At 39.6% G+C, this 12830-nt stretch overlaps 1 protein-coding gene across 1 annotated transcript in view; it reads left to right on the top strand.

Moving 5' to 3' along the window:
* The window catches only part of KIAA1244 (KIAA1244 ortholog), a 115515-nt gene that overhangs the window by 33280 nt on the left and 69405 nt on the right, over positions 1-12830 (top strand). Inside the window, exon 2 of the mRNA XM_010001754.1 lies at positions 864-915. Within this exon, the coding sequence (XP_010000056.1) occupies positions 864-915 (52 nt within the window). The remainder of the gene's footprint in view (positions 1-863; positions 916-12830) is intronic.

Here is a 12830-nt window from a genome sequence, read left to right as displayed (position 1 = left end):
CCGGGAGCTGTCTGTCAGTCTCTGTGGGTACCGGGAGCTGTCAGTCTCTGTGGGTACCGGGAGCTGTCAGTTTCTGCGTGTGTTGGGGAGGGGGGTCTTTTCTCTAAATGCCCGCGCCCCCAAAGAGTCGTAAGAAAAACCTCTCCAGTACAGTTTTCACTGCTGACCTACGTTCGGGTATCTATTTTAAAAGCTGCATTTTTTAAAAAATTGATTCAATGAGCGCTTTTATCCTTGCTGTAGAGTGGAAATAATGATCAGCAATATGAGTTGTTTCTTGAAGGGAATATGAGCCTGGGTACATTCAGCATTCACCCATTTCCAGAGATTGGCTGTGACTCGAAGTGTTTCTGATGCTAATTACCTAGAGCACTAGTCAGCAAGACCCATAACTAGCATCAGTATAAATGTTGATATGTAAAATTGCTTTAAATGTTTCTTTTTCCTCCATACATAGTTACAGCACTCTGTGGTAGTTCATACCTGTTGCTGTCTTTATTACTGGCCTTTCAGCTTGATATTCCATGGCTTGCTTCCTTACTTGTGTGTTATCCTGGCACAGCAGCCATGCTAATATCCCCTATACTGTTCCAGTTTTGTTGTAAGTGCTGCCAAAGTGCTGATGTGTGAAAGGGAGTTCAATGAGGAAAAGGTGGTACTTGGTGCCTTCTCATTGGGCTTCCACTGTCCTGAAAGATTATGCAAATTGTTGGAGACTCAGGAGCAGCAGAGATTGTTTTTCTGCCAGCTGGAGTACGTATAAACTTCAGGATCATTGATTCAGAGATTGTAGCCAGATGCATTACTATGTTTGAACTCAGAAGCTTCTTTTAAGAGCTGTATTGTTTTCCTTGGTTATACAGAAATCTTGAATTCTCCTGATGCTGCTGTGAAGATACCTCCATATCAGCTAAGGTAAGAACATTTGGTGTTGAATCCTGTGGAGTATTTGTAAAATTGAAGTAAAAGTTTGAATTAAAAGTGAGGTAGACAGGAGAGAGGGCTGAATCTATGTGGTTTCTTTAGTTTATAGATATAAGTATCTAGGATAGTAGTAAGAGATAATTTGCTGATGAGCCCTTGGCCTCTATACATGAATGAAATGGGCATTAGTATGTGTAATGGTAACACTGTTAGAAAGGAGGGCTGTCTTCTATTCTAAATACTTTTCCTTCTAAATTACAGCCTTCAATGTAAGTGATGATGGTTCTCAGTCTTTTCAATGTGTTTTGTTTTAAATCTAGATCAGTTTTTGTTTACTGTAAATAAATATTCTAGAAAATGAAAGGCTGTATCATCATATAGCTAGGACACTGGGCAGGAACTAAAAGAATACAGTTTCTATCCCTACTTCTTCCTTTAACCTGCTAGGTTATCTTGAGTAACTCTTCCCCCTTCTCCCTGCCTCCATTTGTACACCTATAAATCGAGGGAGGTTGCACTGCCCTAGGTTATAGAGCTGTTTAGTTAATATCTCATTTTGGAAATTCTGATTGCGAGAAATTCTGATTGAAGAAAGTAAACAGGCAAAATTGTTCACTGCCCCTTCTGGCAGAAACATAAGGAAGCATCAAAAGAAAGCAGCAAGTGCATTTCTCAAAACAGGAGGATGTTATTTCATGCTACATAGAGTTAAAATGCTTGCCTTATTAGAGAGTGTAATGGGTACTAAAAGTTTGCGTGGGTTCATAAAGCACCTCAGCAAATCCATGGAAGAAATTGATTGAAGTCTATCAGATGCAAAGGTACCCCTTCTTATTCAGAAGTACTTCAGTCAGAGATGAGTAAGTTTACAAGACAGTATGTACGAGTACTGCTATAAAATTGGCCTGTCCTGTAGTCCTCCTAGATATCCACTATTAGCTGCTGAAAGAGGTAACACTTTTTACCACAGTATTACTTTTATTGGATTATTTTTATTACTTCCTTACTCCCTGCTGCTCCTTACAGATATGCTTGGTGAAGCTCTGAGCAAGGAAAATTAGGGATTGAAGAACTAGTTATTCCAAAACAATCACCATATAGGGAAGGAATAGGAGTAGTTCTTTTTGCTGCTCTATAATAGTGTCAGCTGCAGTCCACAAGGAGCCTTCAGTTAGTGGGAGATGGATCTAGAACAGGTCTGACATGACCAGTCCCGGACACATGCATTTCCAACACAGACTGGGCAGCTGAGAAGAGCTGGATGAGTAACTCCCAGTAGCTGCTTTAGAATTAGATTATGTTTATTTGGCATTGTGGTTGGAGAAAACTAGGGTGTTTATCTTCCAATTTATCTTCCCATTTATCATTCTTCATCTTTATTAGTGTATATAGTCTCTCTGGTTTTAAGTACTGTTCTCATTCCCTATGAATTAGTCAGCTGTTACCATATTTCTTCCTTTTTCACTTACCTGTTGCCTCTTTACAGATATGCCTACCTCTTCTTCCTCCAGTGTTCTTAATGTTGTAGTTGTTTTGTTTGGTTGGTTTTTTTTTCCCCACTGTAAATCCTAATCTTTTTAACTAAAGCAAGTACTTTCACTGGTGTAGCTATGATGAAGTAAGCTCTTAACACTAGACTTGTCAGTAACAGTGCACTCAGTGTTGTGCAGTGTTTCACAGCATGAAGGCTGCACTACAGAATTTTAATAAAAACTTTGGTTCTGGGGTCCTTGGTGTGGTTCTGCCACACATCCTCAGACAGTAAGCTCAGTAATCTTGAGTTTACGCTTCATTCTCTGCTAACAAGATACTGCCAGACTTCAGATCAGCACACTGTGCCATATTTTTGGCTGAAGCCCGTCTGCATGATGTACAAGTTAGATAGAAGTTTATCTGTGCTTGGTATTTTTTAAAGATCAGCACTGTGACAGCTTGGTTCTTAACAAGTGTAAAATAGTAGCCTTGAAAACTGAGCAATGGCAATGACCAGAGATACAGCCAAGATGGGTGCAGGGTGGAGAATCCTGACTATGTCCCTTACTTGCTCTCATCATGATCCGGTGCTGATTGCATCATCTGCTGTAATACAGATCAGCCCCTGACTTCTCATCCACTTTCAATCTGCCATTCACCCTTTCTGTTGTAATATTTTTGGGTGTAGTAGCATAGCTTGGGAATATGGTCTGGAATATGCTGTGATACTAGAGTTAAAGGTATGCATACAATCTTACTACTGGGTGACCCTAATCTGCACCTCGAATCTGAGATCCACAGTGTTAACATACTGAAAGCATTAAAGGCAAAGTGCCAAGTAGCTCAGGAGAAAAAATGTGTATATTTGTAAGAGCAGCAGCGGAATGAGTATTTAGAGTACTGCATGGCAGGGAAAATGTTCCAGCTTGTTTAGTAGTAAAGTTTGGTGTGTCTTGAGAACATGCTGAATACAAGGAAAATTTATCAGCACTTCTCTGCAGCATATATGGGGAAGTTAATGATCTAAGGCACATCTATAATGAATAAGAATGGAGGACAGAGATTGATCATCTGCCATGTCTGATTGAGATCGATGCTGGCATGGTTTCAGAAATGGTGAATCTAGTAAGTACCCTAATCAGTTTTATTTCTGTTTCTCCATAAAGCAGCATCTGGCTTGCACTGGCAAGTTGTGCTAGTGTTACTGCTGTTTAACAAGGTGGCCATGCCCTTGCTTAAGTCCTTGTTTTCCTTCTGGAGCTGAAGAATGAAGTCTGCTCACAAGAAGGTGTAAACTGCATACTCCTATTATTTCCCCTTAAAAAGTAAAAGGCCACTTGCTGGTTTTGAAACCAGAGTTGTAGAAGTTCTTAATGTTTTCTTTGAAGACAGTGATTCTAGCTTGGGAATTGGGAGGACAAGTTTATCTTTGCATTTCCTCTATGACCAGTTTTGTTCAGGGGTTTTTACCATACTGTTGGGGTGGGTTACTTCTGTGTTCTGGCTTGATTCTGACCTATCCATAGCTTTCACTCTTGTGTTTGGCTGCTGTTACTGAACACTGGGCAGGCAGCATAATAGTTTCCTGAAGTCTGTTCAACTTAGTTATGGGGTTCAGCTGTAGCGTTTGTATGGGAGCTGTTTCTAGCAGTTGTCAGGTAACCACTTAACGTGTGCCTGCTGTGTTTGGGAGCATCTGGGGTACTTTTGCCCCAAGGGAGTACAGTGACTGGACATTCAGTCTGGAATGTCATACTTAAATTAGTTTGACAGAATTCTGTTGGGTATATCTTCAGGAAGCTAAATGAGACTGTTTTGTTATTCAGCTGCCTTTGATGTTAATTTGAATTAGGAATCCAAATCCCATTTTGACCTTGAATAATAATTTTGGTGAGGCGCATTATTTAAATGTCTTACTTCCTAAAGAAATAAAAATCTCCAACAAATACAAACTTCCCCACAGAGTTCTATCAGCTCTGCCTTAAGATAGGAATATGCATGTGTGTTTTCAGTAGTGTAACTTCTGATCAGACTGTTGAGCAAGGGCATGAAATACTAGAGAAGATTAAAATGGACTGGGATGGAAATGACTCTAAGTCAAGGCTTTGCCACATCCTGTGGATTTTTGAGAAGGGAGAGTCAATGTAACCCATTGGAACCGGTCCATTGTTGCCTGCCTAGTACATGTTTGTCTCTGATGAACAGGTATTGTGAAGATTAGATATATACTAAGTGCTTGAGGAGGCTGGGTGGATGAATTATAAATAATGAATTAGATAAAAGGAATTGATGTGTTGGTGTTTTAGTTGGTGGATTGATCACATAGAAAATAGCTTAAGAGAGCTTACTGTTGTCTGCCAGCAAGCAGTTTTTTGCTACTAATATGAGCTGTGTTCACATCAGTATTTTCAAGATGACAAATTCTTCCCTAAGGCCAAGCACCTGAGCAAGTCTCTCTTCTTGGCTGATTCCTGGTCAGTTTCTCTTTTGTGTTTTTAGAGGCTGAAATATGATCCATAAAAGATAACTGAACAGCCACAAGAAAATAAGCCCTGAAAGAAGATGTTAGATGAGAGCAGTTTAACACTTGTGAGGGCTATATACGTAACAGAGAATAAAGTAAGAGGCTCGACAGTGCTTGCCAGTCATATAGTGCTTTGAAAAACGTGAATGTAGTAGAGTTTCTTGGAATGCATTAATGCAATTAACTCATGCCTTATAAGCTGTGTGAAACAGTATCTTTATATCAGCAAGGATTTGGTGCTGTAAAGAGGAGGCTGGTTGGGACTTTCAAGGGAGGTTGTGCCTTGGTGGGTAGTTTATCGGTTGTGTTTTGGTGTTTTCTGTTCTTACTGGAACCTAGAATGTTATGTACAGAATTTCTTACTATGTCACTGCCATTCTTCATTAGGATTTTTTATTATTATTATCCTAAAGAGACTTTCTCATAGTTCTAAGATACTTCCTGTAATTTTCAGGTCTTTCTACTTTCCTGTCACTACTTTTCTGTTCCTCTGATGAGAACAGTGGCAAAATACATTTTTTGCTCTTTTGTCAGTGTAGCAGAAGCATCTACTGCAGGCTTCAGTGTGAGCTGTTCTGTGGAGCTTGTGTGGCTGTTGTCTCTTTACTCTGAGAAATGTGGCTGAGTGCAGAGGACACATTGTCAAGACTCAATAGTTTAAATTGTTGGTCATGCTGGCTTTGAGTTTCCCCTGTGGACTTTAAAGTAATAGCCGTGAGACCTGTTGATGAGTGAAGTGTTTTGGCATAGTAACTGGTGTAATTTACATTCCTTCTTCATAGAAGAACCAGAAGGGCTTTCCAAATTCCTACTTATCTCTTCAGCATATTTGTATGCTCCGCATCTCTGTACCTAGAAGCTGCAGAAAGTACTTGAAATCAAATGGGGGTGAAGGCTCAAGCCTTCAAGGCATACGTTTTGGGTGCCAAGAGATGTGTCTTGGCTTTCAGAGGTGCTAAGCATTTCTAAGCCCCGTCTGTGTTGGTAGCTGTTCTTACATTTATTACTGCAAAAGCTCGCAGCCCTCTGGTATTTCACACTGTCCTTTCAAAAATAGCCAGTATTTCTGGGGGTTAAAGCTGACAAGTCAGAAGTCAGTGGTGAGCAGGGTCCTGTGTAATAACCAGCTTAAGTCCAGTTCTCTCTCCCATTTGTGTTCCAGTGCTGTTTGTCTTGATGCTCATTTTTGAAGGCATTTTGTGAACTTTAAGAAGTCAGTGTAGTAAAGATCAGTCAGAAATAGCAGAAGTAAGCCTTAAACGTAGCTGAACTCCAAAATATGTCCATCATGCTTTTTTTTTTTTTTCCCCCCCTATAATTATGGAATTTGAGAGTGAAATAGATCTACTGTGCCATTTAGTTTTGTATCTCCAGCTTTTGATCTGACATAGTTTTTGAGAAGCAGATGCAGCTTACAGACTCTTAAACAAAAAAACCCCATGCTCACACACTGAAGATTGCGTGAGTTCAAATAATAAGAGCAAGCGTGGTGTGACCATCACCAAACATCCAATGCCATGGAGACTTCCAGTTAACTTAGCTTTGCAGGTAATTCATCCATTTAAATAATCTTGATGCTTGGGATGCATTTTGGGTTCTCCATAGTGCAGAAATATCTGTGATTTCATAGTTACATTATTTTATTCTTCTTCCGTTTACTTGATTTTGTTAATTTCTTTTAATTTCTTTTTACTGAAAGTGAGTGGATAGGGAAGCAGATATGTATACATATGTAGATTATCTATGTTTATGTATATGTGTGTGTGTATGTATATATATAATCAGATTCCCTGACCAAAAGAAAGGAGCAAGGAGGGAAGAATGGCTGTTTTGGGCGGTTTTTTTGGAGGTTGTTTTTAGCATGCCTCATTCTGCTGAACTCTTTCTTATTTTTAAAACACTTTGCTTCCTGCTTTTGCTGCCATAGCCGCCTGGCATCGAGTGCTCCTGTGCTTTCCTCCTGAACCTGACTGCTGGGTATATGACTCATGCTGCTCAACCATTACACAGTTGCTATCTGGCATTCAGCAAGTGGATGATGATGAGTTCCCCATCTGGCCAAGATGGGGCCATCTTGGCATCTGGCCAAGAAGAGATACTAGCAGCAGTGTGGGCTGCTGAGCTGCATCTCCTGGCAGTTTAGAGGCTGAAGCCAGATTTTGAGGTCATTCATGTAGCCCATTTGGTGTTTTGAATGGTGTATATAGTCAGGTCTTGATTGAAAATGTTGCGTTTCTAGTTCTGATGTTGTGGGATGAGTGAGGGGAGGAGATCAGTGTTTAGAAGGGCGGTGTGGCACTATGATGTGGTTGGATCAATGCATGTTTAATCTGGGATATATGACTGGCCCTATTTCTTGTCTAATGGGCAGATATTTTTATCTCAGCAGAACTTAGCATCTGTTCTGGTACCCCAAAAGACAACAGTGTTGGAGAGGGAAGGAGTGTATGGGGTCAGTTTTCATCATGTGTGTCTGAACTTGTCTGAACTCTTGCTGTCAAGACAAGATTCCAAAAGTGTTGGAAGGCCTCTAGATATAGAGTCCATAAAAACCTGTGAGCCAGTGTTATGGCTCTTATTTGTGGATTTTTGTGGTTTATTTGATTGGTTTAGGGTTGTTGGGTTGAAGGAGTGTATGGGGTCAGTTTTCATCATGTGTGTCTGAACTTGTCTGAACTCTTGCTGTCAAGACAAGATTCCAAAAGTGTTGGAAGGCCTCTAGATATAGAGTCCATAAAAACCTGTGAGCCAGTGTTATGGCTCTTATTTGTGGATTTTTGTGGTTTATTTGATTGGTTTAGGGTTGTTGGGTTTTTGGTTGTATTTGATTTGGGTTTTTTTTTTGTTGTTTTTGTGTGTGTGTGTGGTTTTCTTTGGTTGCTTTGCTCTTGTTGTTGTTGGTTTAGGGTTGTTTTTTGTGTGTGGTTGGTTGTTTTTTATGTTTGGTTGGTTTGGGTTTTTTTGTTTATTCTGTTTTTTTGGGTTTTTTTATAAGGGATATGCTTGCTATTTTTGAAACTAACTTTCTGCCTTTCCTGACATGCTTTGTAGGAGTGAACTTCAATATTCACCACTGCTTTGGGCTGTTATTCCTTTTATGGAATCTTCTGAAATTTCTTTCTAGACTTGTGACAAAAGCCCCAGTGTACTGGTTTTGGCTGTTGGAGAGTTGATTTTCTTCTTAGGAGCTGGTAGGACAGGAGTGGGGCTAGGTGGGGCTGTTAACACCCAACATACAGTTACTGTGGGATGTAGATAATTAATTCATTAGAGGAATAGCACAAATAAAAGGTGAGAGCAGCCATAGTTTTGAGTGTTAGTCTAATATCTCACAACATTTGCAACTGAAATATTGCCCTAAGGGTCCAAGGATCATAATGGGATAGCAGTGTGTGTGTTTATTTTAAACACCTGATTACTTTCAGTGCTTGCAAAAGAGAAGAAAGGGAGAAAGAAATCAGGAGGCTGTTGATAATTGCCTTAGAGAATGAACTATGTTTGGGTGGGGAAACCTGGGAATGGAAGAATATAAGTGGCACTGAAACTGAGAGGACTGTTTTTCTACTAATGAGGCTTGACTCTGCTGTGTTCATTGTATGAGGCAGTGCAAGTCATGACTTTATTTTGGAAATGAAAGGGTTAGTAGGAATAATACAAGTCTTTTCTAACAGTTATTTTATTTACATTCCATGAAAGGTAACAAAGCTGCAGAAAATATGCTACTTTTGGTTTCTTTGAATGTTTGTTTGCTTAAGAAATTGAATATGCTAAGGTGTAATGAGTATGAAATTACATAATGCATTGCAAATGTGGGGTTATTTTTAACAACCATCTCTTATGTCTGTCAAGATTTAGCATTGCACTGCTGTGAAAGTTGAATGGATTTGCAGATTGCAGCATTAACCTTCAAAATGTAACTAGTGATGATCAAAAATATACCTCATCCTCCCATTTCTTCATCAAACTTCTGTAACTAACTGTAGGCTGTGATGGAGAAAATGTCATTTGCAAGATGTCTGTGCTACAGTACCTCTGTGTCTCTCTTTCTGTCCCCTCAATCCTGTGCCATCCCAGCATCGTGAAACTGCTTCTGATGGAAGTTTCATTCTCATGTTTGTTGTTTTCATTGTATTGAAATTTTGAAACAAAAAGTTTTTCACTGGAAGAAAATTGTCAGCTTCTCTTCCAAGTGTGCCAACTATAGGGAAGAGAGGTTTCATGAAACAGCTTGATAAGCTTTCAAAATGGTAGGCTGACCAAGTCCAGTGTGTGCTCTAAGGCCAGGAGGCGTATGCTAAGGATGCATACTCTGCTCCTCATCTCATCTTCATGCTGTGCTTTGAATGATAATCAATAAAATAACCTAAAATATACAGACTGCTTTATAATGAAGTCCTTGTGAGGTTTACATGTGTCATCAAATTCCTTAGAATCAGATTTAGTGACTGTACACTTAGTGCACAAAGGGCAAAAATCTACTGGGGTGGACATTCGAAGGAGAGTGATGATACCATATGACAGAGATTACACTACAGCTTTGGAGACTGGAAGCATCTTGATTATTATTTTGGCATTGTCCACTTTAATACTATGTGGAATATTTTGTTGTCTCTCCCTCTAAAGTGAAGTTACATCATGTGTGTATGTTTTTTGTTTTGTTCTGTTTCATCTTGACAACAGTATCAGACTCCTATCTAGGAACTTCGTGTTTCTGTTGAAATCAAGATGTTATTAGTGAGTGTAGCAAGGAAGCAAATGACCTTAAAAGAGCTCTCCAGCTGAGTGACTGTGTTGAGCTATTTAATTATAATTGTATGAATTCTGTGATCTTGGCTGCATTAGACTGGATGGAAGACTAAACTGTTCACATTTGCCTTTCCAATGAGTAGAGAGCTATACTTTTGCTGATATGGCAAATCCATATGGAAAGTATGTAAATAACAAAAACTAGAAATGCCACTGTGTTGCTTTTTTAATGCCAAGCAGTATTAAATTGCAATCTCATTCAACATTCCAGGTTGAAAAACTGTTAAGTTATAGCTAACAAACTCTATGAAGTTACGCGTAGGCATTATTCCTCACTTCCTTTTCCCTGTGTGGTTAAGTGTGCTCTGATAAGCAACTCTTATGCTTCCCTCTAGGGGCAGGTTCAGTTATGTATTGGGTGAAGTGATTCCTTTGTGTCTTGGTTTGAAAAGGAAAGGGATTGAAGGGAAGAGGGAATACATGAAGGAAAAATGAAATACTGAGCTGGAGGAGAGACCCAGAGGGAACTCGAAGGGAGACCTGAGGTCAGCAGCTGAGGTGAGAGAATTGGATACAGGAAGAAAAGGAGAATTAAACCCTAAGTCAGGTGTAACTGGATAAAAGTGAAGAGTTTTGTACTGTGTGGGCAGAAAAAGAATGAAATTTCTTTTAAAAAAGAAGCTGCCAGTGGTGAGGAAGAAAAAGGAAAATGCTTCCAGCCAGAAGTTACAAAATTATTAGTAAGGATGTAACCTCACCTGGTTATGTGAGAGGCAAATCTGTTGACATAGGAAATGTGCACACAAGTGTCTATATGCTTGTGAGTAACTGGAATAAAATCCTGGCCCTGCTGAAGCAAGTCAGAATTTATATCAACATAGTACAGCAGTCCCTCAGTTCTTTTTTTTTTCTTTTTCAGGACCTGTAAACTGCAACACTGACTGCTTGTTTGTTCTAACAGTGTTGTCTAGAAGTGTGGGATCATCTGGTAGTGGTACAGCATCATACATGTTTTTAATTTTTAAGTTTTTCGTGAAAAGGAGGGTTGTAGGTGGAAGGCTTCAGATTAGTCTTTTATTCTATTGCTGTAGGGGATCTGCAAGTACTAGCAAAAAACTTGTATTTGCACAGAAGTACAGATTTTAATGCTGGCGGTGTCTGTTGTAATAATCTAGTCTGACTTCCTACATTGTTGAGGCACAAGAATTTGGCCTGTATTTATACACTGCAAGCTTCAAACTTCTGCCTGAGCTCGACTGTAATATGCTTTGTAAGCTGGATGGTCATATTTCTGCTGTAGATAAAATGAATCATTTCTCTAGAATCTGGGCAAGGACTTAAAATCTCCTTTCTTCTTGAGGAGCTGTTGCTTGAAAAATGATATATTTATTTCCTCTTCCTCCTCCAGGTTTTAAGTACTTCCATTATGAACCATAAAGTTACTGGTGAAGTCTTTTATCAATGTTCTCTAAGCTACCACAGGAAAAGAAGGGTTATGGGTAGTTCTACCTTTACATGCAGGAGTGTTCATATATCCACTGCTGAAATTTGTTTCCTACTAATTAATCTCCTTTTATGTAGGGACAGTATTTGCTTCTGTTTGGTTTATTTAAGGGTAACAGATGGGGATACCTCCAAAATTTTGAAAATTCACCTTTACCATTTGTTTTCTCCTGGTGGGCCAACTTTTCTGCTTGAGTGGGTGGGTCTAATGGAGTCCATGCTATGATGCTTTGTTCACATTTAGCAGCCTGGACAGAGGAACTCTTCTCAGCTGTCAGTGTTACTCTGCCTGAAATATGTCAAGCTCTGGCTATGACTTGTCCTGCCTGACAAACAGTGTATGGGAAAATGGCAACAGCTGTGAATCAAATTCTAATTTGTTCTTTGACTGGGTTGTGAGTTATGCTGTGGAATGCAAATAACATGCTGATAAAACCCTGAGGTTCCCATTTGCTTCTTCTGTAGTTTTGTAGTTTTTGGGGGAAAGATAATACTGAGATGTCTTATTTTTAATATCTCTTAATTTTCAATCCCATTTCTGAAAATCAATATGGTAGTCTCCATTTGCATGGAGGGCAGTAATTCTGACAGTGGTGACAAATAGTGCCTGCTTCCCAAAGTCAGTATGGTGGAGGGGAAGGTGGCCCACGAGACTCTGTTCCAGACACTAGCAAAAAGGAAAGAAGACTGGGCCATTTCCTATCTTGCTTACAATTTTCATAATGAGAGTGAAAATAATGAGCCATTATTCTCTTCTCACTAAAGGCTTTTTCCATGACAATGAGGGTAGAAAGATTTTTATGATCTCTTACTTAGAATCGTAATTTGTCTTACTCTGACCATTTTAGCAGTCTGTTTTGACTGGCCTGCCATAGCATCCCTTGTAACAGACCTGCAGAGAAAAGAGGTAGGTTGATGATCCATGGCAAACTCAGAGAGCTAGAAAGGCCATTGTAACCCAGTGTGCTGAATATAAAGGCTGTTTACATTCTCATGACTGCAGTTTAGAAAGCTGACAGTCATGGAGCATAGTAGCTCAGGAAGGACAACCTGTTTTCCTGGAGATAACTAGTCCTGGATTACGCACTTGGTTCTATCTTTAACCTTTCTGCTTAACCCTGGGCCACTTGGGCCACTTGGCATTCAGTCCAGATACCATCGAGGTGTAATGGCAAAAATCAAGATAGCCTCTGTAGGAACTGGACTGAGCTTTTGTCCTTGGTGCTCTTTACATACTCTGTTTTGCACGTAACAAGGTCTACACTTACCGAATGCTGTTTTCTCTAATGGAGTGCCTGCTAGTGAAAATGGCTATTGGTTTCTAGTAACCATAGAATATATATTTTTATATTTATTTTTTTGTTGTAATTGGCCTTCTGGGTCAGGACAAGAGGGTCGTTCGCACTCTTTGTTTTGAAGGAGGGGGCTGTCATCATATAATAGTAATTTGTTCAATGTTTGTGTGTTATACCAGATTTGAATATAAACAGCATAATTAGGAAAGCTTTTTCATGTCTCCAAAATCACCTACTGTGGTGTAAGATCATCCTTCCAGACCCTTGTTCTGCTGTGGCTCTCACCATATCTTTTGCAGAGGTGAATTTAGATGACAGCAGCAGGTAAAGCGTGATCCCTGTCATCTCTTCCACTGTTAGGGAAA

Source organism: Chaetura pelagica, unplaced genomic scaffold, assembly GCF_000747805.2.
Source record: "Chaetura pelagica isolate M959 unplaced genomic scaffold, ChaPel_1.0 scaffold307, whole genome shotgun sequence".
NCBI classification, from domain to species: domain Eukaryota; kingdom Metazoa; phylum Chordata; class Aves; order Apodiformes; family Apodidae; genus Chaetura; species Chaetura pelagica.
The sequence above is the reverse complement of the archived record's forward strand: the minus strand, read 5'-3'. Positions and strand labels throughout refer to the sequence as shown.